Raw genomic sequence first — 27,967 nt, 5'->3', positions numbered from 1 at the left:
TCTGGAACATTTCTTTTTTATTAGTTTATTTATTTATTTATTTATTATTAAGTCTTAAAAACAAGCCAGATGAAAGCCAGAGCTCTCCTCAACCCCATCTCAGCAATATTTCATCTGATTGCAAGTGGGCTTAGTCCTCTTGGGGAGTATGGAATTGCCATCCCCGTACTGCAATTGCACAAGTGAGCCACAGGCTCTGCTGTATTATCCAGTTTTACACAGAATGAGAGCAGATTACAGAATTAAGCCAAATGTTAGACTCACTGTTCGGTACAGTAAACAACAAACCATCTTATCACCTGCAGTACTCAGAGGACAACTCGTTTTTCTTGCTTAATATGTAAACCTTGGACAAAAAGCAAAACAACAAGAAGCTCTAAAAGGAACAGATATTCTGTTTCAGGTAATCACCTCCTCAGTTACACCGCAATCATGTGGAAAGGTGCAATAAAGATAAAATACGTGTTTGTGCAGAAAATCCACCCACTGTTTCATAAAGCAAATTGTTTTCTCTGCATTTGGTAATGCATCAAACCGGCCTTTCTTGCTTTGAGACAGCCTTTCTCTCAAACCTCTGCAGAGTGGGAATAAACAAATTAGGTTGGAGTGAATAACGAAAGGTGACCATAGCTGGAAGGTGGATCTCAAAGCTGACCACTGCAGTCTCCTGGCCACTACTCTGCTGCATATCCTGCTGGGCACAGTCAACAGATGTGTTTCTTTGGTGGAGCTGGATATCAAGAATGTAAGGTTTGAAAAGGGCTCGCTTGGTTACACCCTGTGTAAGGAAGCACCATCTCCTCCAAATCCGTCAGTGTGCTATGCTGTGATTTTGCATCCTCCGTGGTTGAAAAAATAGCCTGTCTTGATTAACACTATTCAGTTTGAAAAACTGGCAATTCATGCATATTTAGGAAAGATCAGAGTATATCAACATTGTGAATTCACCTCAACTGTTCTGATTTCTCTCTTCTTTCTGTTCATTAGGAATTAGCATTTCTACATAGTCTGTTTTAACAACCCGTCTTGAAAAACACAGCACAGGGAGAGTCATCTTAAGTCTCCAGTAAGAAACAAATCCATAGAGCGAAATAAATTGGCTGCCAATGTGGAAACTGGTGCACTCTTTTGTTTACACAGCCCAAAACCAATGCTTTTGTTAAGTGATGACGTGTGCAAACGTCTATAATCCTGTACTGTTAAGCCCTGAAGCAAATCAGATAATAGGAGGGTTGTTGTAGTAAAGCATGTAGAAAATTGCAAGCCTGCGATATGATCCATCTTTGAGCTGTTCTGCATTGTGTGCACAATGAAGGGCTGCAATCTTATAAGAGACTTAATCATTGTCATATAATCAACCACAGCTTGAAACAACAGCCAAAACATACTTTCCTTGGAAAGAAATAAGCCAAAGACAAGGCAGTAAATAGAGCAAAACACATGTAAGTTGATTATTAATAATCAATTTAATTCCAAAAGGAGCATCTCTTTCTATTTAACCAAGCAGCAGGCAGCTGAACTGATCAGATGCGGAGGACCAGGTACTTGGTAAGGACGTTAATGGAGACATGCAGCCCAGGTCCAGCCAGCCCAGACAATGTAATATCTGATAGCACTCTCAGCTGATACAGCACTATGTGGGAATGCAGTAGAACATCTCCATGTATAGCTGATCTTTCAAAGGCCATGTCCCATTCAGTTTCATCGTCTAAGCCCCACTCTGTGGGTGACTGACTGCAGGAAAGTAGAGCCTGGTCTGAGAAGTGAAGCAGCAATGCCCTGGCTTTACTCTTCCACGGTGCCATCTATGATGTGCGTGAAGGAGAACGGGGAGAATTTGTATCCGGCTCCCACGTAGAACTTGTTCTGGAACTCCACCCTGGGGAGGGAGCAGAGAGGGATGTCAGTGCTACCTGGGGTGGACAGGACCTACATTGAGGCGAGAGGCCTAAAAGGTTGCACCCACAGGAAAAGGGAGGCTGTGAGAGCCAGTGGCCTCCAACCTGTGACCATAGTCTGCTCAGAGCCAGCCAAGAGACACGGGCAGTCCCAGAGAGCAACTTGACATGCATTAGCTCTGACTTGCTATAAGCCATCCTGAAAATGCTCCTCACTTAAAACTGGTCTGCCACAAAGCTCAGACAGCCTGGAGCTCAATCTGGGCTAATGGCATGAAAACTGACCCAGGTTTTCAGCAGGTTTTGCACCCCTGGCTGAGATCTTGCTGCAGTTGGTGGTCCCCAGCTGCTTGTTTGATGGTAACCCTGGGTGGGACACACGACCAGTGGTGTGGCTGTGTCTTCAGTCTTTATCATGAATGTCACGATGGCCCTTGGAGCCTACAGCCCTATCCCTCCCAAGGAGTGCGCTGGGGAAAGCTCCCGCAGACCACACCACCTACCAGTGCAGGCGCAAGGCATGCAGGAAGGCTGACAAACCCTCCATGACCAGCAGGATGGCCACTGTCAGCACTGCAAATGCTGCAAAGATGATGAAGACGCTTATGAGGCCTGTCCAGCTGCTGTTGCTGAGCCCGTTGTGCATCACCATGGTCCAGAGAACCTCTGACAGTTCTGCAAGAAGAAATAACAGGAAACAAGTTCTGGGTAACAGCTGTGGATAGACACAGCACTCAGTCTGGCAGCTCACCCATTTTTCCCACTTAGGTGAGCTGGCTTAAAATAAAATGTCAGCTCTGTTGACAGTAATCACGTATGGCCACCCTGCTTCCCCACAATGAGAGGAGAAGGAAAGTGCATGCAGGCTATTTTCTGTTGCTCCTCTTCACTGTGTTGGAAGCAAAATGTGCTGGTTTGGCTTGGCTTTGTGTCACAAGTCCACAGAAGAACACTACCAGGTCTGTTGCTACACTGACATGATACAGTCATCAGTTTAATTTGTACCTCTTTAACGTGGCAGCTGGGCACTACACAGAGCCTTCGAGGACTGCCTGCTGCTAAATCCCAGTGAACATGATCGACTGACGTAGTCACTACATGTGCAGATGAGCTTTCAAGCTGTACTGACTGATGCTGGCTAATACCCACAGGTATTGTTCTCCAACACCCATTCGTTGTCAAAAACAACTTCTCTTAGGGTGCTTTGGAGAAGCTGTGGTGGGAAAAAAAAAAAAAAAAAAAAAGACAACTGGTTGGTCTCACCCAAGACAGGCTGTATTAATATTTAGAATGCTTCTTGCCTGTTTCTTAAAGATTTTTTTGTGTGTGTGTGTGTCTTGCACAGGTTTATATCAACATATCTGATCAACAGATATCAACAGGTTTATATCAACATATCTGATGTGTCTGGCAAGAAGAAGACATACTCGTAATCTAGCTATCCCAGTTACATAAGATAGATTTACAATCAAGCAATTTTCCTCTTGTGATACAGGCAAAGCAAGGACTTAGCCCAGCTCTTTCCCATCCAGATATGCCAGCCACAAGTCCAGCCTTGTTTTCCATTTCATCAGTCATTGCAGGGAGGTCCTCGGGCCATATCCAGACTATAAATTAAATAACCTGTTACTTTAGGTGACAACAGATGTGAGGGATCCCTTTGCAACTGATGCCCTCAGGAAAAATACTCATGTCAGTGCCACTTTGCAAGGCTGCAAAAGAATATAATGGTTTTCCAGGCAGAATTCTGAATAACACATAGGACTGCCCTTAGCTAAGTTCTTTAGTTATTTTATTTTATTTAGATACTTGTCCTCCATGTAAAGCTAATGCATGTTAGCTTCCAATCAACCTCTACTACGCTCATTTCTGTGCCAAGCAGTACAGCTCAATCCATCAGTGCATGGCGCCCCTCTCCCTTCTGTTTTCTTTTTGTAGGTTGCGCCCAGTTCTTCAGGGCAGGCACAACTCATAGCCAGAGGCAGTACAGCAATATTAATAAAAAACATTTCATAAAAATTAGGGTAGTTGAAAATCTGATGTTCCAGCCTGAGGGAATTTCTAGAGTTTGAGCATTTGTTTTTGTCTTAAATTAAGACAAAAGACATTGAAATGCTGTACGTTTTTCATGAAATGTGAGTTTCTGCTAAATGCTGCTTGGGAAAAAATCCTACTGAAAATGACAAGTTTCAGGAGTCCTTGAACTGAAAGGTTTCTTTTTGTTTTGCTGAACCGAATAAAAGTATCTGTTTCAAGTCTTTTCAACGTTTATCTTTGTACCCTAAGGCTATACCAAGTGCTTCATGAGCCATGCAGCTATGGTTCCCGTATTGCATTTACCTCTGTGGACTGGAGCAGCCACTTGGGCTGCACCTCCTACACTGCCACACACCACGAGGACTCTTCCAGAGGGACAGCTATGGAGTAGCACGGGAAATAGGCCCTGGCTAAGAAATGGAGTCCGGAGGTCCCTGACATATAGCACCTGGGAATCACCACTAAAAACTGAGAAGGCCAACACAAAACACTTGGATTTATCTGAAGCAAAACATTCTGGGACGCAATCATCCACAAGGAGAACTTTGATTTAATGAGGAAATCCACAGCGATAATCAAACACCATGAGAAGCAGGGATCAGCAGGGAGTTGCTGGTGAGGTAGCTAGCAGGTATAGTCAGTCACTCACGTGCATGGGCTAGGCTCAGCGCCCAGAGCCGCAGGTAGGATGCTGTGTTGGAGATGCAGCCCAGGCAGTATTCAATGGTATGGATAGCTTGATGGACAAATGTGTCTCCAAAATTGAACTGAAACAACGTAAAACCAAACAAATTTTTCTTAGATCTTAGTTCAGGGTTTCCTAGTTAACACTCCAACAAAGACTCTTCATACTCTTCCCTTTTCCTCACTATGTCCTAAGCAACAAAAAAGATACTATCTAGATAAAAAGACTGCTTAAAAGCGTCAATTCTCTATGACCTTTCCATACATTCTCCTCTGAAGAAATACAATTCCAGTGAACAGCAAATATTCAGAAACCAGCCCATATTCCAGTCTTATAATTTCAAATCTGGAATAAGATGGCAATCCAATTGCTACCAATCTTTGTGATTTCTTATAGAGACAGAAATTCTTATATAAAGCAGAGGTGTTCAGACTATCTGCCCATTGGCATATGCCTTGTAGGAGATATCACTAAATAAGCGTATCTTCTAAGACTGTGAAGATTCCCTTCTCAGTCAGCCATATACATGCTCGATATTGTTGATACTTCAGACAGTCACAAACATTTTTGTCACTTTTTTCACTGTGTAGTTGCATATTGCAGAAGCCCTTGACAGTCTCTGCCAAAGGAAGATTTTTCTCCTTAGCCAACGCTGCAGGCTGCCAACTTTTAAATGCTCCTTTGCAATTTAGAGGAAGGAAAAATTGCTGACTCTGGGGGAAGTCTTGACCTTCTCTGGGTGCAAAGTAGAAATGAAACAACCCCCTTGGGGAAATGAAAGCTCGAGGTTTGTAAAAGCTTGAGGTCTGTAAGAATGCCTACCCTCACCAGGCAAAACTTAAGGAAAAACTTAAAAGAATTTATTCTATTAAAATTCAGAGCTTACTCTGTTTGGAAACACAAACTGTTGCACCAGAATGTCTTGGTATCTTGTTAAAAAGAAGGGCTGGCAACTCAGCAAAAGCCTTCTGCTTGGCTTCGTGTCTTGTACTACTGCGTCTGTCTGAATAATTCTTTCTGCCCACATTTTCTTACCTCTTCTTCATCATCCTCATGTCCTCCATGGCCACCACTGTGGTCTCCCTGGGAAGCTTTCTTGGAGTGATTGGTCTCTGGGGCGTCCACCTCATTTTCACCCCCAGTGTTTCCTGAGTTGGCCTGAGACCGAATCTTTCAGAAACAAAATGCAATGTGTCATTTGTGTCATGCTAGAGGTTGCAACCAAAATGAAGCAGACCACATCGCAGAACTCCATCACTAACCTCTTGACAGGTAACACGTGAAGAACAGCATCGTGAACATGAGGACAATTTCAATAGTCAGTCATCATAGACTGCAAAAATTGAGTACTCCTACTGAATGGCTAGTAATAATAATAATAAAAAAAAAAATCCATCCTAGAGCATTTTCTAATGATTCCAACTAATTTAGAGCTAGTTTCTGGTCTCACAATACAGCCTTTATACCCACCAAGCAAAGAAGCATTACTTTGGCAAATGAGAATACTGGGGCACATTAAGGCTGATCGTGTCAATTATATGGCTGCAAATCAAAGACATTTTCATCAGGTGAAAGGGAAAAGGAGCCTGAAAAGATCAGGTGACTTGATGAAGGTCACAAAGTTACTGGGATACAGACGGAAACAATTCAGATCTCTTGATTGAGAGATTCATCTCTCTTGAATCGACAAAAACACTATGATAACCCATCTTCTCTCATAATCATTCTTTACAGAGCTCTTGTAGAAGCCTGAGCAACCTGATCCAAGCCTCATCACAGAAATGACAGCACAGCATAAGAATAGCCCTCCATTATGCCTATAATAGCCCTATTATATAGCATAACAAAATCCTGACTTCACAGCTTCTGTCAGGTTCTGCCTTGTCATTCTTTATAGCTTCCAACAGGTTTCATGGGCAAAGTCGCATGATAACATATTGTTTCCTATTGCAGCAGCAATCTTTGTCACACCTGCTTTATCTTTGCTTTACCTGAATGTCAGCACAGGGAACAGACTTTGTTGCAAACATATAAATCTGGGTAAATGTAAGATGTGATCAGACAGCTAACATATGAAAATCAGGAACAGAAATACAAGGGCAGAATAGGAGGTGGGGAAACGCTCTCAGATGTTGCTAGCATAAAAGCATGAGCTGGAGTCAGCCATGTCAAGCTTTCATCGAAATCCCAGAAGAATGACAAAACAAGAAATTACAGCGCAGAGGCAGGGCTGCAAAGGTCTCCAGGGACCTGGCTTTCAGTTATAGGTCAGAAGTGACTGGGTTGGAAAAGGTCACACAGCACAACCAGCATCTCTGTCTTCTAATGGAAACATCTGTGCGCTATAAAAGGTACTCCAGGCACTACCTCCCACTATAAAGAGAAGTAAATCCTGGCAGACAAGTAAAGTCCTGTTAGCGTAATAAAGGAGAGGATTAATGAGCAGCTGGGAAACTGCAGCTGCTGCAGTTGCATGCTGAAGAGCTGGGTGAACCCCAGAGCCCATGGGAAGGAGGGTTTTGTTAATGTGAAAGCAGTCACTTAGGAAAGAAAGCATTGCTGGAAAGCTGTTAAATCGAGCCTCTTCTCCAAGCAGTGTTGGTCTCTCAGAGGCCAGGGGTATCACAGATGCCTGTTCCCATAGAGCAGCTGACCAGTTGTTAGTGATGGCTGCAGACCAGGAATGGAGGCCTGTGCCCTGTGTTGGCTTTACTGGCCCTTCAGTCTCTCTAAATCTCCTCTGGTTTAGGATATTACATTTGAAAGAGCTTGGTGTCACTCCTCTCCCAACAAACAAGGTATGGCCTTGTGAGCAAAAGCTCCTGCTTCCCATTTAGATGGGTCAGCCAAATGTCTATATGTCTGCGTGTCAAGGTGCATGTGCCTTAAAACACAATTCGAATTCACTGGAGATAGTCTGAAATTAGAGAAAAGCAGAATCAGATCACTTTTGAGGGTTTGTCATCTCAGCTTTGCCTTTGCTGTACTGAACCCCCTTGCTTGATGCTTGTCCCTTACCATGCGCTGCGCTTTCTGGTGGTTGGCTCGGAGGATGAAAGGTTTAATTAGAAGCATCCAGGGAATAGCAATCAGGGCAAATATGACCAAAAAGCTCTGCACTTCTTTCTACAAGAGACAACAGACAGAAGAACAAAAAGGCACTCTTACTTCCTTCAGCCAACTAAATTTATGGTAAGAAACCTAATTCTATAAAATGTTTTGTTTTTGTTTGTTTTGTTTGTATGTTTGTTTTTGTTTCATTTGACAGATACGCTCCCCATATTGATTGAGTCTTTTCTGTTTGTAAAGGTACAAAAATAAATGTATGTTTCTTAAGGCTCCAAAAAGCACTGTTAGCTTTTTGGAGACAGTTGTAGACTTGGAGATGAAAGGCTTTCATGTTGGGAAAAGTAACTTGCCAAAACCGAATGTTGTGGACTTGAACCAGGCTCTCCAATTGCCCAAGTGAATGTCCTAACCGCTGGGTGAGGTAATCAGTTTGCCTTGCTCTGATCAAAGCAGAAATGATGCTGTGAGAGCTGAGTCATTCAAATCTTCCCTTGGAAAGCAGACGATCCAGGATTTGCTCTCCATTTCCATTTCCAGAAGGGAATCGAATTCCCGTAACTTAGCTTTGATCACACATTGCTCCACCAGCAACACCAATAGAAGGTGTTCTTGTTGCAGTGTGCCACTCCTATTTCTGTCCTAACATAAATATTTGTACTTTAAAAGCAAAACAAAACAACCCTACATCTTTTGCATTTTTTTTTTAAAGACAGCTCGGCTCCCTGATCACCTTATGGTTAATTTCACACAATCTTTGCATTCAGACTACCCAGGGGAATTGCACAAACTAAGTTACTAATGGAGATGGAGGGTAAGTGTACAAGAAAAAATGACTGTCTTGGAAAGGCTTTGAGTTGTTACAAAACAAAATATTATTTAATGACATTTTGAAGGCTAGTAAAACTGTTTTCCCAATCCCTCCTGCAGGCTTAACGCAGTTACTTGGAACAGACCAGGTCTTTCTACTAACCCTGACTCACCAGCAGCCCTATAACTGAGCTCAAGTTGGAATACTGAAGTGTACAACTGAATAAATGTAAATGTGTGACTGGAGGTAGCATTTGCTTGCAGACTCTTCACTGATGCCACTGATATAAAATCAGGCAAGAAAAAAACAAACCCTGTTCTGAACAATAATAGGTGACTTTAAAAGAAGTTTTCTCTCAATGGAACTTTTTTAGCCTTTTTTTTTTTTTAAGTGAACTCCCCAAAGAAGATACTTTTGATAAAAAGCTGCCACATATCCTCAAGCTACTGCTATTTTTTATCTGAAAATAGAGTTTTCAGGTTTTCCAAAGCAGAAATAAGGAAGGGATCATCAAGGAAAGGAGATGATTGCTATGTCTCTAGTGTCTAGCCAAACTTCAGGTCCTCACTTCTGCAATACACAGTTTTGAACATCTAATCTTCCTCCTTTCCTTTTTTCCCCCCAAGTATCTTAAACTGCATCATTGTTCTTGCAAGGATGACACCAAGAATGAGGTTTCCTCTGCATCTCTCCTACCCATCTACAAGGCCAACAAGAATACCAGAAGAACAAACTTCTCTTATGTGACTGACACTTGTGGTTGAGGTTCTGAGACTGTTCCCCATCTTTATGCCCACCCTCCTCACACCCACTGTGAATTCACAAACAGCTACAGTGGATTCAAGCGCACTGATGCATACCTGGTGCGTATATAATGGAGCGTTTGAAGCATCACTGTAATTGAACAGAAACATATTGATGAAGTGGATGAGAATGCTTGGTGCGCTCTGGGATGAGTGGACATCAAAATGACACCATTTGAAAATAATCATGAAGACGAGGTAGCCAAAAAGAGAGATAATAAAGATCATCTCTGGAATGAACTGCAGGATAATGTTTATGTACTTCTTGAAGTAGCTGGAAAGAATAAGAAAAGATATCTGCAATTAATACAGTAGCTATTGATACAAATTTGCACCCAAGTATGACAATAGTGTATGCTGTTTAGTCTTTGGAAAACCACATAAGAAACATACAGCTATAAATAGCCAAGAAAGAACTCTGTATTGACAGTCCTTATGAATGAAAGCCATTATTTAAATACAAAATCTTTACCATACCAGTAAGATTAATATGTTGAAATAAAAGCTTATTTAAAAAAAAAAAAAAAAACAAATTCACAAAGTTAAGCATTATAAGCTGAGGAAGGTCAGAAGCGGGTATAGAATCAATTCTGTAGGTGCAGTCCTCCTCTCTGTCACCTGCAAATGCTTTTTGTCCTTGTGGGTCACTACACACCTTCCTGCTATGAGTCTCTCAAGAGGTTGGTGTCTGCCCCTCCATTCTATCTCCAGTTCTTATTTTTTGTTGCAAAATATAGAGGCAGAGGAATAGCCATGTGCATGGATCCTGAACAAAGGCCCACTAAGTCAGGAAGAAGAGATGCTTGCACAGTGTGCAAGGTTACAGCATGCTTTGGATTAGACCAAAGGAATTTGTCTTTCAATACAGACATTATCAATAGTAGGAGATACTATGTGTTTTTAATTTAGTGTATTTTAGTATTTCTGCAAAATCAAAAAGTTGAAGAGAGAAAGTGAAAAAGACAATTCACCCAAGAGAACAATTACCATGTGATGGCCATCCTTGTGGCTTTTGGACTCAGCTGTCTGTACTAGCAGTGGTTTGAGTCTGACAGCATACACAGTGCAGTGGGGAAAGGGTGAAATTTGTGGTCAGACTTAGAAATGAGGCTATGAATGAAGGGCACTAGGGATGAGAACTTCTGTGCTGCAGCAATGGGGTTGGTGAAACAGACTTACATGTGGTTGAAGAGACTGAGTATCACCCCAAAAATCATGTGCACGATCCCTATCACAACCGACATCTTCATTTTGTAGGAGTTCAGGAAAGTCAGCTTGTTTGATGCAATATTCCAGATCTTTGGGAAAAGGAACACAGAGAGACAGGAGAACAAAATTTCAAGGTGTTTTCTCAATAAGACCTGTGGAAGTTGTTACTCTGATGCCAACAATTTACTATTACTAGTTCTAGTAAGAAGACAACAAGCAACAGAAATCTAGATGTTCTTTATAATACATTTCACTCTGCCAAGTGTGATGTATTATATTTGCACTGTCTTTACATCTAAAAAGTATAATGTATCATCCTCACTTAGCAGAGGAAATAACAGGGATATAAAATAATGTAGTGACTTTGCTTCCGTCCACCAGAACCTGAAGCCAAGGCTGGTAGCAGAACTTAGGTATTTGTGGTGTCCTTCCTTGACCTTAGGCTGAGTCACCTCCTTCAGCAGAGATGAAAAGACATAAGAAAATCCTTCCTGTTGCTAGAGAATTTTGTTTGACATTCACCAGATTAACAAGGACAGAGCATGTTCTAACTTTTCATTTGAACGACATAGAAAAGCTCTTTTCAACTCACTGGCTATGGAGACCAGATTATTGCCTGCCTCTCCGCTGTTCCTCCCTCCCACCCACCCAGGGGTCCCAGCCCCTCAAGCAAGCAGCAGCCAGTGTGGAAGATGTGCTAGCCATGGCTAGAGCAAATTAGGGATGTGCTGGGTGGATGTACAGAAAATTCAGCTGTATGACATGACTGAACTGCACTGCCTGCATCCTGGGTTGAGCTTTAGAGCTGGGTTTGTGAAAAACTTTCTACAAGGTTAATCACTCTGCGAAACAGAATCACTCTACGAAACAGGAGAAGTTTGTGTTTCTTTGTGTGACCGACAGAAATGAGAGGACATCCACCACAGCAGAGGTTAACTGGCTGATATTAAGGTTGAAACAGGAAAGCCCGATGTTAACAACTGCATTTTAAAATGTGAAAGAGAGAACAGAAAGAAAAGAGAAATGGAATACAGAGGAGAAACTGTGGATTGTTAAATAACACTGGCATTTACTTCACACTTTGTGTGGTGAATACACTGTATGGAAATCAGGACTTAACCCTCAAACTTGTGAAGTAGCTATGGAATGGGTGAAGTACTCCAATAAGGAAACTGAGTCCAGCAGCCTGGTGACAGAGCAGACACTACAGCACAAGACCACCCTCTAGTAAAACCAGAATTCCTTCCTGCTTCCCATTTAGCTGCTGCCTGTGCAAAATTAACAAAAAAAACCAATAATAATAATTTAAAAAGATGAGTAGTTATGTCCTTGAATGCTACAGAAAAGCATCACAACTACCGTGTAAAGAACAGGCAAAGAGCAAGAAGTGAAGAGAAAGGCTGTAGGAGAGAGAGTAGCTACTGATGTACCTGATATGTAGAAACAGGACTGAAACACAGATTAGCTTAGAGCAATTTAATTTAATTACCGGATCTATTCCAAATGGATATGGATTTCCAGAGTAGACCCCTGGGACTGCTGGATCCAGCTGCAGCACTGTGTTGTCCAGAAGCACATCCTTACTACAAGAGAAAAGTGAAATAACCTTTGCAGCTAAATCTCATGGTATAAGCCTACAGCATACTTCTGTGAGATGTGCTGACAGCTACCACATGACAGTTCTCACTGACTCCAGCCTTCCTGTGAACTATTATCCTGGGTTTGTGTGCACACGTGTGCGTGAGTGTGGAAGTGGGCCCTGCCCAATGACAGTCTGCCATCATACTAATAATTCTCTATGCATCAGTCCTGGACACCTGCAGGTTTTTATGCACATCAGTGCCTGAACAAACAGGCATGTTCCCAGGGACTCCACATTTCCATTTCAATAGTGAGTTTGTCTGTGCGTGTCAGACAAAACCTCTGATTCATTCATGACTGCATCCACAGCAGGGTGTTCTTTCCCTCCCCACACAGTCACTCTGTCTTTCTTTTAAAGCCTACGTGCTCCGTTTGGTGTGTTTTCGCTTGTTTCCCACATTTAGTCACTTACTTCCACGTATTATTTTTAAACATGGGGATGATATGCCAAGACGAGCCAAAGATGTTGAACGATTTGGAGAAGCAGTCATTGTAGATGAAGCCAGTATATATGGAAAATATGCCCATGAGCAGGATCAGGTAACGCCCGCTGAAAAAGGTGTTCCAGATCTGCAGGGGGAGAGGCACAGCACTGGTAACCAAACAGCTGCCTCACAGGCATCTTCAGAGGATCCTTGCTTAGTCTTTGGGAAGCTGGACACTCCCTTTATCAAATGGGGACAATGAGCCTTTTCCTAGGCTGATAGGGTGCGCCAGCTCCCTGGTACTCACTTCATTAGTGCTCTTCTGGGCCAGAAGGCTCTTCTCATTAATGACCATCCAGAGTGCAAAGCCCAGCATGACGGCACCATGGCCACAATCCCCAAACATCACCGCAAACAGGAAGGGGAAGGTAATAATGGTGTAAGGAGCTGTAGGAAAGAAAACACAAGACACTCAGCTCCTAAACAAAAGGGACTCAGCAGAGGAGAAGTCCACCCCTCCAAGCCGTTCCTCACAGCTGCTGTCCTTAAAGGCCTCCCTGCTCCCTCCCCTACTCACCAGGCAACAAGATCTAGTGCAGAACTAGCTTTTACCACTACAAAGGTTTTCCAACTCTCTGACCTCCACCTTCCTTACAGTTTAGTCTTCATTTCATCCCATCATATAAAAAAAAAAAAAAGGAAAACAATGTGCAGACAATTGCATTCTTTTCTGCAAGAGAAAAATGTGCTTGAAGGTTACTATTTGGTTCTCAGTCTTCGAAGTCCAAGCACGCAGAGTTTACCTAATCTGTTCCCACAGGCTCCCATTTCCAAGTTTCTGTTCATTCTCAGTGGTCTCCCTGGGATTCTCTACAACTGTTTTACACTTTTCTCAGGTGCTTTTTTGTTGTTGTTGTCCTCGGCATGATAATAAGCTCACCTTATATTCACCTTGTGAGCTTAAGTCTTTTCCTTAGAGCTGCTACCTCACCATTTGTTTCCCATTCTATTTTTGTGTCGTTCATTATTCCTGCCAAAACCAGCCACTGAAGACTGAGGGCCAGATTCTGTACCTGAGAAAATCCATGCTTATACACTAGGCAGTGCCAATTTTTGTCAGCAGAAAATACGGTTCTGATTTCTCGGTCAGTTTTAGGCTGATGAGAGAGCCCAAAGGCCTTCACTTTGGCTTTGGCAAGCCTGGTACAGGTAGCCAAGTGTTTCTGACCTGGGTTCATCTCCCTGTAGTTGCCCACACCATATGCATCCACGATGTTCTGAAATCCAGCTGTGAACTTGTTGGTCCTGTTGAAGGTGGGTGGTGCCATCCTGGTGTGTATGGCGGTGAGGATAGGAGCGATGGTAGAGCCACTTCGCTCCTGCAGAGCCAGAGACAAGGACAGACACAGTCAGGGTGGCTACCAGAAAGGCACTGGTCCCATAGCGCAAAGGCCTTTGCCCAGGCTGCACAGGCAGCAATATGAATGTTGGACTTAAAAGTGTTATATCTCAACCCTTTTTCTAATGTCCAGATTTTTCCATTTTCTGTGCTATTGATTTGTTTGGGCAACGCTGCCAGCACTGCTGACTCTTATGGTTCAGTCACAAACCTGCTAAGATTTAACGCTGACCTTAAACTCCCCAAGGCCAAGCCATCATGCAACAACCTCAACTTTAATTAATGCTGAAAAGGGAGGCCAGCATTACAGTAACAGAAAAAAGCTTGAACGTATGCTCAACATATGAGCAATGTGGTTTGTGCGAGGGCTTCAGGGACCCGAAGCGCTGGCCTCTTACCATTCCCTGATGGAGAGCTCTTTTTATCCGGCCAGCATCAGCCACTGGGAACCAGATCTCTGCAATGACACACTGCTGGGTGACATCGATGTTACAGCAATTCAGGATGTGGTAGATGGCCTTGATTTTCTTCACCTTGATTCCCCAGGACCACAAGTTGGCTGCTGCCTCATGCAGCAGTCGCTGGCGGTGGGACTCAGTTTGGGTTATCACCTGTAAGTGAGCACAGCACAGGCAGTGCTCGAGATAGGAAGGCACAGGTAGTATGCTCTACTCAGCAGTTATTTGGGGAAGGCAGGGTGGGAAGGGTTGTGGAAAGGGGGTAGTTCATAGGAATTAGCCAGGCGTACTGGTGGGCACTGTGTGGAGATCTGGGCATGGGAGCATTTGGCACCAGGTGCATGATGCTGTTTGCTGATGGCTCTCCCTGCATTGCCCCAAGCCCCTGGAAGTGTGGAGGAGACCAACAGGAGTTCCTGAGCTGTGCGATTGTTGCTTATAGAGCTACAGCCCATGGCCCTGGTGAGAGCCCCACACATCATGTGGCCACCACGGTGCTGCTGCATAAATGGGCGCAGGGGACACTTGTGTTAGGAGGATAACCTGCATGGTCTACGAGCGCTGAAGAAGACTCCTGCCTATGATGGTTGTGAGTGAAAGTCAGTTCAGGAGCAGGCTTGGCTATTAAGGGTATCCACAAAGAGGGTTACAGCAGGATCCCAACTGCAAACAGCATATCCATTCCCTCCTGCCCCGGGACACATGTATTGTCATGTGTGGCAATACAAAGGTCACAGGTAGGAGTCCTCCAAAAGGAGTGAAGTCCTGGTACAGTATGTGGATATACAGGCCATCCAGTACTCATAGCAACTGAACTTGGTAATTTTCAGCCCTACATTAAATAATGGGGTAAAAAAAAGGTTGGAGACTTGAACTTCTAGAGAAGCAGTCTTGGCTTTCCATTGCTTGTGCGCCAACAGCCTCAAGATATATATTAAAACATAAATTATAAATAAACATATAAAATATATTTTAAATAATTGCTTGAGCCCTTTCTGTACCTAGTATAGTTGTACCACAGCCTGCACACAGAGCTCAGTTCACGCTAGGAGAGTTTCTGCAGCAGTTTTCAAAGCACCTCTCGGAGGCTCTGCAGTGAGGCGGGGTGGTAAGAGGGGTGTAGCAGCACTTTGTCAAAGGAGATGGCCCGAAGCGAGGGCTGTGGGCTCAGCCCTGCTGGCAGCCTGCTGTGAGACTGCAGCCACACCGCTGCTCACCCCTGTGCCCCAGCCACAGGATGTGACTGAGCAACTGAGAGCCCTGGCCAGGGCTACAGGGGTTCAGGCAGGACAAGCTTGCAGGGTTCGGACCCCAGTAAAGCCATTGCCACCTACTGTGTTCAGATCCTCGATGCTTGTGTTCACTCCATCAAGCATTTCTCGGCGCTCGGTGGCAGACTCTGGACAGGGATAGACTGTGGCACGAAACCTAGCCTCAGGAAGAGAGAAGTGAGAAACAGCATTTATTTGATTGCCTTTTTCTTCCTTTGTGCTCTTCTCAGCTCAAAGTTGGGGAAACTGGACTTTATCTCTCACCCAATGCCATGTCCTGCAGAACAAAGCCATGTTGGGTCTCCCAGAAATGTCCAAAAAGGTACATTCATCTCTTCATAAGAAAAAGCATCCTTTTGCTTGTTCTAGCTGAAAAACCTCTCCCTGTCTCAGCTGCTACAAGTCACAAGATATTACACAGTGCTCAGCACTAATACACAGGCACCTCCCTTACGCTCACAATAAGGACGCCCTGCTAAAGTCCTGGGAAGTTGCTCGGACTGCAAGGAGCCACAGGAAAATAACTTTGCAAAGGCAGCCCGATTAATGGGGTGGCCAACAGATGTCCCTCTTGCACTGAGGCTGGAAAAATCCCGTGTCATTTGTCAGTGCACTACCCGCACTCAGTCACTGGGGGTAGGCAAAGCCCAGCTACTGCTGCACAGCAAGCAAACGCCCTTCGTGCACGCAGTCTGTTGGAGTAAATTACCCTGTAAAAAATAAAATAAAATAAAATAAAATAAAATAAAATAAAATAAAATAAAATAAAATAAAATAAAATAAAATAAAATAAAATAAAATAAAATAAAATAAAATAAAATAAAATAAAATAAAATAAAATAAAAAAGACCCCCTGTATTTCCAGGGTAAAACAAAAGCAGGCTGACCATATGGCTGGCTCTTGACTTCTGGTCCATCTGTATAACTAGACAGCTTGGGAGCAAGGGAAGGATGGATGAGGTTGTATGCTAACCTGACATACACCACTCTCAGGTGTTTTTAAACATGAGCATCAGTGTATAAGTGTCCTGACCTGGGTAAATGTTTTTGTTAGCTTACCCCCAAGACTGCATTTGGGAGATTCAGCTGGTTACTTTAGTGGTATAATAAGGACTAATGTAGGCTCCCTGTGTGTAAGTGAAGGTCTTACCGCCACACAGGTGTTGTACACTACTTTACCTGTAGCATTCAACTTGACCACCTTTACTACAGCTACAAGTCATACTAGTGGTGGTGCAGTAACCAAAATAGCAGAGATCCCTCTCTTTTTTTCCTACTTGGTTTATTCAGTGATATCTAGTGCTTGTGCCAGCCCTGCCACTTCAAGGGCATTATAAATGTCATCCTTCAGTATTGCTCCAGCAGGTCTGCAGGAAGAGATCACGCCTCTTTACAGAGGGGGCAATGGTGCAGGAGGGAGCACCGGATCTTCTGCCCCCCCCCCCAGTGCAACATGCTGCTGCTGTCCTGCAGTGGAGCTATGCTGAGGCAGGGTAGCTGAAAGGCTGCCTTTGTGCAAGTGTGACGAATTAAAAGAAGATGTAACAGGGTCATGGGGGTCCGTCCCTGTTTAAGAGAAAAAAACGTGCATGCTCTGTACAGATAAACGTCACGTTCTGGCTTCATCTGAGCACAGAATATATCACCACCTGGTCCTCAGAATCAGTTCCAGCACACACACAAGTGAGGACAGTTGCAAATTGAACAAAACAAGCAGCAGTTTCCCAGAGATCAGCCCAGAGCTGTGTATCATGACAGCACAGGCTCTTCAGCTAAACTCCCCTTTCCAGAATCGAATCTTTGCTCGCTCAACACCTGGTATTCCTTTCCAAAGGTTATTCACCCTACCTAATTATTTCCATCTTCTTATTCTTCACAGCTCTTAGTTCATCTTTAATAAGGATTTTTAATCAAACTTGAAAGCTTACTCCTCCATGCTGTACAGTTCCCCCGTTTCCAATAACGTTATTGCAGCAGTGTTGCTTTGATCTTTTAACAGCCATTTTGCATACCGAATATCAGCTTTGCCCTAATGGCACAGACATCTCTGAAAGCTCCAGGAGAATTCAGCAGGGAATCCTTACATTGATAAACCCGGTTTAGTATTCACATTAGCACTGAGGCAGCCGCAAGAAAAGGAGGAAAAGAAAATTTCTTACATTTTCCTCCTCCCTGCTCCCCTACACCTCTCACTAATAAATTTGTGCATGGTCTTAATGGTCATGAAATTGGCAGACTAATGTTACCAATTAAACTCAAGCAGGGACTACAGGCGTAACCTGAGGCACACTGCTCTGCAAACAAATCTTAGCCTGCCTTGCAGGAGACTGGCTTATATCAATCCCGTGATTTTTGCAGGATATTTACTTGTCATGAATGATGACTTAGTGCTAAGCAGAAATGTCCTGCGGGGGCTGGAATGACGCAGCCATCTGCTTCAGGTATAGTTAACCCTGCCTTAAAGATGGGCCAGACCAAAATGTCTTGACCTGTGTGTCAGGGATGGCTGATAGCCCACAGAGCACAAAAGGAGATGCATAGGATAAATATATTTTAAAAAACAGACACTCAGCAAAACAGACATATACTGCATAATAGCAAGGAAAAAATAAAATAAAAAATAAAATTGAAAGGGAGGACAAAAGGACATAAAGGAAGATTTCAAGTGTAGCCTGATTAGCTGGCAATAAAGGAAAACCTGTGTGCTTAGCACTGCAAAGGACATCCTGTGGGTTTGTCTTAGGTGGGTATGTTTTCTTTCAGTTTCAAAAGGCTGAGAGAAGCTAGCATAAGTTCCTTTCTGTGAACCTACACATCCACATCATAACAGCATACTTGTCACGTCATTGCCCACCCTGTAAAGATCTTCTCACACTTACAGTGCTGCGGGCTCCCTGCTGCACCTCGCTACACAGGGTCACGCCTCTTGTTTGTAAGATTCTGGGTTCAATCAACAATGAAAATGCTGGCAGGCATCATATTGCCTGTTCTTCTACCCCAGAAAAAAAAAAAAAAAGTACTTTGACTGCAGGGAGTCTAAAATGTTGCAGAGGAAAAAAAAAAACTCCAAAATCAAGTGCCCTGAGCTCTCTGTGTGCAACCCCAACTCTAACTGTATGCCCTGGCAACTTGCAAGGCCATCGGCACAAGGGCAAGTCCAATGGGAAGCATTCACAGCCAGCGATTGCCCATGAGTACGGAAGGGGAGAAATGTACTGAACAGTGTCTAAAAAGCAAGCAAAGAAGTGGGACATAAGCAGGAAACTGTAATCCAGAAAGAGAATGAGACTTGCCCAAAGCCCAAAGACAACTGGCAGCAGACTGATCCTGCCCAGTGGTGATGGCAAAACTCCCCCCTTTTCTGAGGTTCGGGGTCGGATAGGAGTGACTGAGACCTGAGAGCCTTCCCCCAGCTCTCCGTGCCCCTGTGGCTGCTTTACACAGAGAGAGGCCCACCTTACATGGCCTGAGGATGAGCACAGGACTGATGTGGAGTGAAGTCAGTGCTCCCAGCTGGATGAACTACACTTCCTAATGTTCAGATTAAACCCAGGGGGCAAGGAAAGGCCTGCCCCGAGCACACAGGCTGGGCAAGAGAAATTGCTGGCTCCATCCCCCTGAACTTCTGCAGACTGTAGGCGCTTGGCTGGCCTCACTTGGCTGGGGCTATGCCTCAAATGGATCTGGTAACAGCAGACAGATCCCCTCATCAAATCTGATTTACACTGCAACAAAGCCCATCGGTCACCAGTGTTATGAAAGAGTAACAAAATATTCAACCTGAATTATCTTTTCAAGATGCTTAACAGGGTGGAAACAAGTCAGGCTGTATGAAGCTTTCATTTCTCTGGGCTCTGTCTCTGATTACACAGACATTGCCCAAAGGCCTTGGGAAAGGGGGGAGCAAACTACAGCATCATCTTTTCATGATGAAAGGCTTGAGAGCAGTCCGGGGATTAGCATGCTCCAAGTGCACAAGCTGCAATATCTGCTAGGGCCCCTGATTTTCAGGGGAAGGATGCCTAGTATTTCTTTAAGAAAAAAAAAGTCCCCTTTAAGATGTCCCAAGTTAAAAACCTTTCAACCTCCTACCATCTCTAAGTCACTTTGGAAAATTTAGAACTTCAATTTCCCAGTGCCAAGGTGATGTATACCTCTTATGATTAGGAGCAACAGAAGTGAGAAGCAGAAGGGAGCTCTGTGGTGCTGCTGACGGACAGAGCGCAGAGATCTAATCTCCAGCTCCAAGCTCAGCCAGCCCATGCTGACAGGCAAACACCTCCACAAGAGTCATTGCGACCTGCTCACGGGCTGCCTTACCCGTCACAAATCTTCTTGATTTTTTGTTTGAGCTGCTCTCCTTGATAGAAGATAATGAACACATTCTTTTTCACCTCTTCTCTCTGCAACGCAATTCAAGCAGAATTTAAAGCATCCAGGGCAAAGAATCAGGTGCAGAAAATGATTTTTTTCTTTCTTTGTTTGTTTTAAGACAGCCTCTTCAGTGGTGTGTTGTTTTCCCTCAGCCCTACTTTTTCAGGATGAACATTTTCCTTAGGTGCTGTTTCAGAGACCAGGCAAGGATGGCGGCTCTGGGGGAAGGAGCAATGTGGAGTGGAGGGGCAGGGGACAGGAGGTTCCCAGGGCTCATCCTGGAGACACCAGAGTCAACCCTCTTTGGTCACAGCCCACCTCCTTGGTGGTCCCCATAACACAGCCACCCTGCTAGGGTTCATGTGTGCCTGAACTAGGCAGGGCAGAGAAACCATCCCAAGAATGGCAAAAGGGGAAAGCGGTACCAAAAGAAACCTCCCCCTGCTCAAACTCTCCTGCCTTTCATCTGAAGGCTGCCTTCAGGCACCCAGACCTGCCACAGCCAGGGCACTGGTTCAGTTTCTGCAAGGAAGAAGCAAAAGCAGGTCGGTACCCACCGTCACGGGGTCCTCCAGGGGAGTGTCCATTTCGGTGTACCTCAGATAGATGTTTCCCCTGCAGGCTCGCCACAGCAAACGCTCGAAGGGTATCATCCTCTCCCTCTTTATAACCCCTGCTGTGAATCTGAGCAGAGTTAAAAGATAAATTACAAGACCGTTTTAAGCCTTCTGGGACCTGTAGCACACTCAGGTTTACAATTTCTTGCTTTTTAGTCTGTTATAGCCAGGGCTCAGCTGTCCAAGGCAAGGCCTCTGCAGGCACATGCTTTGCCCATACCAGAGCTGATCAGGGCTACAGAGAGACCAGCATGAGCAGCTAAAAACACCCACCTGGGACAAACCCATCAGTGTGTGTAACCACACCTAGCTGATGTGAACATAAGGGAAAGCTGTTTGAGTCTATGTTGGCTGCTGAATTACCACCAGTGTTATGCTCTGTGCCTGCTCTCCTGACTCTCAACCTCAGTACTGCTTTTTGACAAAGCCCAGTGAAAGCAATCCCATGGCTTTTTGTTGTGCTTCCACTTCTGTCCCTGTAGACCGGACTGGTACCCACTTGAGTCCAGAAGCCATCCATGATAAGTCATAAGAAAATGATTTTCAGTCAATACCTACTAAGGGCTCACTGAAATTGGTGGCCTGGAAGTAAGAGGCCATTTGTTCCACTGACCCATATCCTGACCATGGTTTTGATGATAACTTCAGAGGACAGTCCCTCCTTCACCCTGATCAGCTCCACTGAAGAGGCTGGCAGCAGCCTGTGCTAAGAGGCTGAAGGACGTTTGTATAGGAAGGACGTCATAGCAGTGTGGTGCAGGTGGGAAGCCTGGTCAACCTAGGGGCTGTCACCAGTACGCACCCCAGCTTGGCAGCTGCAGCGGGAGTGCTTCTCAGCTCCAGCAGGCCAGATGTGTCTTCGCTGAAGAAATCATCTGGCAGATTGGTTTCTGCCTGAAAAAAAAAAAAGGTTTTATAAACAACTCAATATTCTCCATTTGAAAACTATTTTCATATCTTTTCCCTGACATTTCCCCCCCCAAAGGCAGCTTTCCACAGAGATTTAGAGCAAGGGAAAGAAAAAGGGAAAAAAAAAAAGAAAAAGAAGAAAAAAGTTAAAATACCTCTTAGCAACTGAAAAGCATAAACCCTATTTTCAAAGAGAACTGGGAGCCAAGCTCTTGAGCCCCACTGAATCTCAGATAGATGCAGACACTAAAGTGACCAAGATACTTTTGCAAATGTATCTTACTGAATTGTGTTAAAGAGTGCTGTGATTTCCTTAAAAATCAATAGCAGCAACACACAACAAATGGGAACATCAATATTTTTAGGAACCTTCCACATCTTAACCGGAAGAGCAGAGGCCTCTCACCTCAAAGAAGTCCTGTGTTTTCTTCAGCAGATGTTTGAGCTCCATCAGCTCAAGGAAGTTCTGCTTCAGTGTTTGCTGGTTCTGGTTAGCTTCCAGCAGCTCAGCCTCAAGTTTCTCCAGCACTGTCTGTTTAGGATCCAACCGCATCCAGAAAAAAACTCAGTAGCAGCTCAATGGCCCTTTAGCATGCTGATATAAAATCTTTAACAACAGATTGTTGGCTTATTTATTTATTTATTTCTGTTTGTTTAAGGAGAAGTATATTAAATGTGGCCTTTAAGTAAGCACTGAGTTTGTAGGAAGATACTCATTAATGTCATTTCCCTATTGCCACCTCCACTGTTGCGTATTTTGTCCTATTTAGGGCCAAAATTCACCTGACTAAAGTGCAGGCAGATAAACAGGTGCCTGCTGTAGATACCTCCATCTCTCTCAGTGTCTCTGTGATTCCCCACAGAATATCTTGGACCCCAGGTGGACTGGCTATGCCTACTGACTGCAAAAGGAGCCTACAACAAGGCCTTTATCTTACATACACTAGCTATAAACCAAAACTTAGGTGAGGATGTGGGCCTAAGAACAGACCAGGCAACCGCCTTGCTCCTGTGAAGCTGAAGCCCTTGGGAAGCACAGAATCACAGAATCACAGAATCGTCTAGGTTGGAAGAGACCTCCAAGATCATCCAGTCCAACCTCTGCCCTAACACTAACAAGTCCTACACTAAACCATATCACTAAGGGCTACCTCTAAACGTCTTTTAAAGACCTCCAGGGATGGCGACTCCACCACCTCCCTGGGCAGCCCATTCCAATGCCTAACAACACTTTCAGTAAAGAAGTACTTCCTAACATCCAACCTAAACCTCCCCTGGCGCAACTTTCGCCCATTCCCCCTCGTCCTGTCACCAGGCACGTGGGAGAATAGACCAACCCCCACCTCTCTACAGCCTCCTTTAAGGTACCTATAGAGAGCAATAAGGTCGCCCCTGAGCCTCCTCTTCTCCAGGCTGAACAAGCCCAGCTCCCTCAGCCGCTCCTCGTAAGACTTGTTCTCCAGACCCCTCACCAGCTTGGTCGCCCTTCTCTGGACTCGCTCGAGCACCTCCATGTCCTTCTTGTAGCGAGGGGCCCAAAACTGAACACAGCACTCGAGGTGCAGCCTCACCAGAGCTGAGTACAGGGGGACAATCACTTCCCTAGACCTGCTGGCCACACTGCTTCTTATGCAAGCCAGGATGCTGTTGGCCTTCTTGGCCACCTGAGCACACTGCTGGCTCATATTCAGCCGACTATCAACCAGTACCCCCAGGTCCTTCTCCGTCAGGCAGCTTTCCAGCCACTCATCTCCCAGCCTGTAGCTCTGCTTGGGGCTGTTGTGCCCCAGGTGCAGGACCCGGCACTTGGCCTTGTTGAACTTCATGCAGTTGACCTCAGCCCATCGCTCCAGCCTATCCAGATCCTCCTGCAGAGCCTTCCTTCCCTCGAGCAGATCGACACACGCACCTAACTTGGTGTCATCTGCAAACTTACTGAGGGTGCACTCGATCCCCTCATCCAGGTCATCGATAAAGATATTAAAGCACGATCTTCCTTCTTTGTTACCTGCGTCTGCAGAATTTAAAAGTGACCCAGTCTGTAAATTTCTATAATCTTCCAGCTGGGCTAGAATAAAGCAACGTCATGGCACAATGTCAGGCACTAATACCACAGCCATACTCCCACCAGGACAGACAGCCCTTTGGTTTTTATGCAGTGAAGCTGGTTCTAACATCAGGCCTCCTGATTAATCACTCAAACCCTTCTTTCTCCTACAGATAATGGAGGGTTTTTGGTGAGAGTGATACTTTTCCTCCTAATATGTTGGACCAGAGCTTTCACAGGAGATAGTAAAAAGACTGGGCACCATCAGGAACATGCAACAAGACCAGCCTTGACCTAACTGCTGAGACAGCAAGTTGAGGAGCACTTCTGCAAGCAGGGAGCTCTCTGCTGGCCTCGGTTATCAGGTCCTTCCTTGCAGGGGGGTCTCAATCTAGCATGTTACCCAGACACCCTGGTGCATGTCCCCTTCCCTCTTTCTTGGCCTAGCCCATATTCTGTACCTCCATATCAATCATTTCCCGAGGCAGGGGCGTCTCTGGGTACTTTTCTGGTTTGACAATCTCCACAATGTCTTCCATCTCATTTTCCAGAAAACCTGCAAGGAAAGAACACTGGACATGCAGGGCCATTTCTGAGTTATCCCACTGCATGTAAGCAACAGGACCAGCCTGGCTTCACCAAGCATTTGTCTTTCAGATATGACCTTGCAGTACGAAACACATCCAGAAGACACAAAGCAGTTCCAGCACAGCTGAACCATGAAAAGCATCTGGGACAAGCTGTAAAAGGGCCAAGGACACTGACATCATCGCTTTGAATCCTTCTGCAGTGTGATCTTGTGGGTTACCTCCCACCCCTTGACCTGGACAGCCCTGAGCCCTGGCACAAATGGCTGGCAGGGCACTTTCTTGCTTGGGGCTGTGAACAAGGCATGCAGCAAGCTCAGGTTTGCTCCTCTGCTCTAGCAACTGCAAGTGCTGTCCTTGTCATGGTGGGTGCTGGTGTCATGGGGGACAGCAGAGCTCAAAGGACACATCTCCACAGGAAACCAAGCTCCGTGAACTTGGCTGCTCATGTTTTAAGGATTTCTCCCCAGGCTGAAGCACTTGGCAACAGAACTGGGGTGAGAGTCAGGCTATCTGGGTTGAGACTCCTGCCCAGCCTCAGATTTATCTTGTGATTTTTTATATGCTAATTATCCTCCTTTCCGTTCAGTTAACCATTTTCAAAGCAGGGGCAACAATTTATTGCCCATATGGGGTGAAGTGTTAATTAGCTGATGCATGCAAAACATTTCCAGGAGCTCGGATGGAAACACCACCATTTTGCCACTAATTCTGTCCCACAGCGTGTGAGCACTTAACAAAGACATAAATCCCACACCGCCAGTCGGTGGAGAGCCAACTGCACTTGACAAGCGTTTACTTACGCAGGATCCTCTCCAAGGATTCGCACCTTCTCACTTCATTCACAAACTTTCTCTGGAAGCTGTTCACATTCGCATTCAGCTAAAAACAGGAGGGAAAACAGGCCTGGGGCTGAAGGTTGAGCACCACCACACTTGTTTTAACATCAGCAGAGAATGAACACCTTTGGTACAGACGGACATCTTACAGACTCCTAATGGCAGGGCAATACCATCCATTTCCTTGTGGACCAGGACATTGTGGCCTTACCAGCCCATTTCCACCCAGCCTTACGTGACAGCAGAAGTCATAGATGGACTTTCATGGAGCGCCCCCTGTTTTCTAGTGGTGGAGAGAATTGTCCCAAGGGCATACAGAGCCCTGGGTGGGGACTCAGGTCGGGTCTCGGCATGGCACTTGGCCATATGATCAGTTATGTGGAGGTCCTGTTCTCTCCATGGGCTCTTCAACCACCCTGTAGGGGTGATGTCCATCACCTCCTTCCCAAGTGCTTTGGGGAAGGACAAGCCCACCCTGAGGAACACCTCCAGTGACCCAGCGTCCCCACAAGGCACTACTCACATCTCTGAACTGGACCAGACCCAGCTCCCCGAGCTCAGCCACGCAGCAGTAAGCAGCCTCCACCTGCAGGAAGAGCTGCATCAGGCTCATCTCCTCACTGCGGAAGACCGAGGCCATTTTGGGTGGCTTCCTCCTGCCCGGGTGTCTGCGGGGGCCTCAGCAGCAGTGTGGTCTTCCTCTCCCAGGGAGGTACTGGAAGGTGCTGAGTGCTGCAGGAACATGGGGATCACTGTGAGGGACTCAGTTTCCCTTTGTCTTCCAGAACACAGAGAAGAACACTCATTAATTGCACCTTGCAGTAAGACAGGTAACAGAGGCCAGACAGTTGTTTTTTTTTTTTTCACTTGCACTGGTAGTATGAACACAGCGTTGCAGAAGCACGTTATATGGAAATAGGGAGAAGAGGATTACTTTGTTTAAATTAAAAAAAAACTTTAGTGTTTAAAAAATATTTTTCCCTACAAAGGACTTTTTTCAAAATAGGATAAATGAAATATCATGCATTCCATAAAAGTTCTTTTTGTCCATATGCTTCTCATTGTTTACCTTGGGTAATTTGAACGTACAAATTGCCTGTAGTCATTCTTGCACAAAATTAACTAATTTGCATGCACAAACACAGCAATTATTATTGCCCAGAGAAAAACATGCAAATAGATTTACTTCTTGTTTGTGTTTCATTTTGAGAATTCAGTAGCAAACCTACATCTTTTAAACAGCAAACAAAAATCCCTATATAACTTCACTTCTATGTGTTGACCAGGATGGGAAGACAAGTATTCTTAACTTGTCTTGCAACCCTTTTTTCTTACAGCTTAATGTGGATTCTAATTATGTATTTTATAATGCATAAAGGACTCCTCTTAAATATGATAGAAACATTTTGCAGGGTATTAAAAGCTGTTTAACAGGAGTACCTTAGTCACTAGTTTGTATTTGCTCAATTGCCCTATTTGTTTTCCTTGTCTTACTCTATTCATTCACTAAATGATTTAAGATACTGAAAACACAGTATATGAAACTAATAGCTTGTTAAAATAAAACTTGTTGTGTGCCAGCTGCAGTGGCTTGAGTAAGGATATAAACATTGATATTGGTTGGACATTTTTCAGCAAAATATATTTTTTGCAGGAAAAAGACCCAAAAGCTGCACCCACACCCACACTACTCATGCAAAAATGTCAAAAATTCCCTAGCTCTGGTTTTCAAAAAGTTTAAAAGATCATCAGAATGTCCCATCTTAACTTCTTTAGACTGAAGAGTGTGAAGAGAATATAATTTAAAGCAGCTTGTACTTTTAAACTCACTGTTTACTTCCATAAAAAATGTTAAAGTCTTAGAATTAAAAGATTAAAAGTTAGATGAAATATCTGGAAATATTTTAGTTAAAATGTTTCAATCCATCCCAATCCTGGCTTCTAACTTTTCCTTAGCAATCAGTCAGTGAGAAACCCCTAAGGCTCACTTTCCTCTCGATTTGGAATGAGAGTGAAAAAAGACAGGTAAGAAGAGAAACCACTTTTCAGTGAGAAAATCTGTTTTCCTTCCCGTGCAGAGGAAGGCAGGGCACGCTCACTCCATCCACCTCCTGTGGATACAGGGGGCTTTCCCAAACGGAGATGCTGTCAGCTCTGCCTCTCTCATCACCCGCCCCACACACACACCATTTTTTTTTGATTTGGCGAAAGAACAGTTAATTGAACAATCACTCACACTTCCTCTGCTCTCTATTTTCCAGCGGCGTTACGGCATGAAAACGCTCCCCGTTTCGGGCACGGAGCTGCAGGGCTCGCAGGTGCCACGCTCCTCTCCTGGAGCCTCAGCCTCCTGCTGGATGGAGGTGGCCAGGCCGGGCTCTGGCACCACTGGGAGCAGAAGACCTTCTCTGCTGAGGTCTGCACCGGTCTGGACCAGAGGAAGGAAACCTTCCCGCCCCAGAGCAACCCCCGGGTGGTCCAGACCCGGTGCCTTCTGGCTGGGTCCCCACCTCCCTGCTGGGTCTGCTGCCAGAGCCAGCCTCGCTGCGGCGGCACACAGCGTGTTGGGACTAATAACAGACGGGACACGCCGGCTCACACCGCCCCGCAGACCCGAAAACAAGCCAGAGCCTTTGAAACCTGCTGCACGCAGGGATCCATAAACCAATAAAAGGTCATTTGCAGCACTGGGTGCAGTGTCAGTCGTCAGGGAGGCGGAAAACTCCTGTGCTGTTTCTTGCTTTCTTTTCCTCACCAGCAGCAGTGCAGCAAAGGAGAGGGAAACAAGGGGAGGTTAATGATTTTCCTCCAGCCAAGGGACTGCCGGAGCTGCATGGCAAAGAGGAGGCTCGGGGGCGTGGGGCTCTGCCAGGAGAGCTGCGTTAGCTCGG

At 44.9% G+C, this 27,967-nt stretch overlaps 1 protein-coding gene across 1 annotated transcript; it reads right to left on the bottom strand.

The window, feature by feature from the left end:
• Nucleotides 1-2: 2 nt before the first annotated feature.
• ATP6V0A4 (ATPase H+ transporting V0 subunit a4) lies at nucleotides 3-27,939 on the bottom strand. Its single transcript, XM_013173123.3, has 21 exons — nucleotides 27,313-27,939; nucleotides 25,600-25,808; nucleotides 25,041-25,119; nucleotides 24,112-24,206; nucleotides 22,010-22,135; nucleotides 21,497-21,588; nucleotides 20,635-20,761; nucleotides 20,024-20,106; nucleotides 15,767-15,860; nucleotides 14,373-14,585; nucleotides 13,804-13,954; nucleotides 12,883-13,022; nucleotides 12,563-12,720; nucleotides 11,999-12,092; nucleotides 10,480-10,598; nucleotides 9,358-9,574; nucleotides 7,639-7,746; nucleotides 5,656-5,790; nucleotides 4,585-4,702; nucleotides 2,402-2,573; nucleotides 3-1,879 (listed from the first exon to the last, which is right to left on the bottom strand). Exons 2-21 carry the CDS (start codon nucleotides 25,714-25,716, stop codon nucleotides 1,786-1,788), a joined length of 2,532 nt encoding a protein of 843 aa, XP_013028577.3. The 5' UTR covers nucleotides 25,717-25,808; nucleotides 27,313-27,939; the 3' UTR covers nucleotides 3-1,785.
• Between the last annotated feature and the right edge of the window lie 28 nt (nucleotides 27,940-27,967).

The sequence above is a fragment of the Anser cygnoides genome, chromosome 1 (genome assembly GCF_040182565.1).
Source record: "Anser cygnoides isolate HZ-2024a breed goose chromosome 1, Taihu_goose_T2T_genome, whole genome shotgun sequence".
NCBI lineage: Eukaryota > Metazoa > Chordata > Aves > Anseriformes > Anatidae > Anser > Anser cygnoides.
Note: the sequence above shows the minus strand (reverse complement) of the source record. Positions and strands in the feature narration are given on the sequence as shown.

Excerpts from the sequence above, each read along its gene's own strand:
- ATP6V0A4 (XM_013173123.3), bottom strand. The coding sequence starts at position 25,716 with ATGGCCTCGGTCTTCCGCAGTGAGGAGATGAGCCTGATGCAGCTCTTC. Across the intron at positions 13,955-14,372 it reads GAGCTCTCCATCAGGGAATG|GAGCGAAGTGGCTCTACCAT; the intron begins GTAAGAGGCCAG and ends CTGGCTCTGCAG. Across the intron at positions 7,747-9,357 it reads CTCCATTATATACGCACCAG|AAAGAAGTGCAGAGCTTTTT; the intron begins GTATGCATCAGT and ends TGTCTCTTGTAG.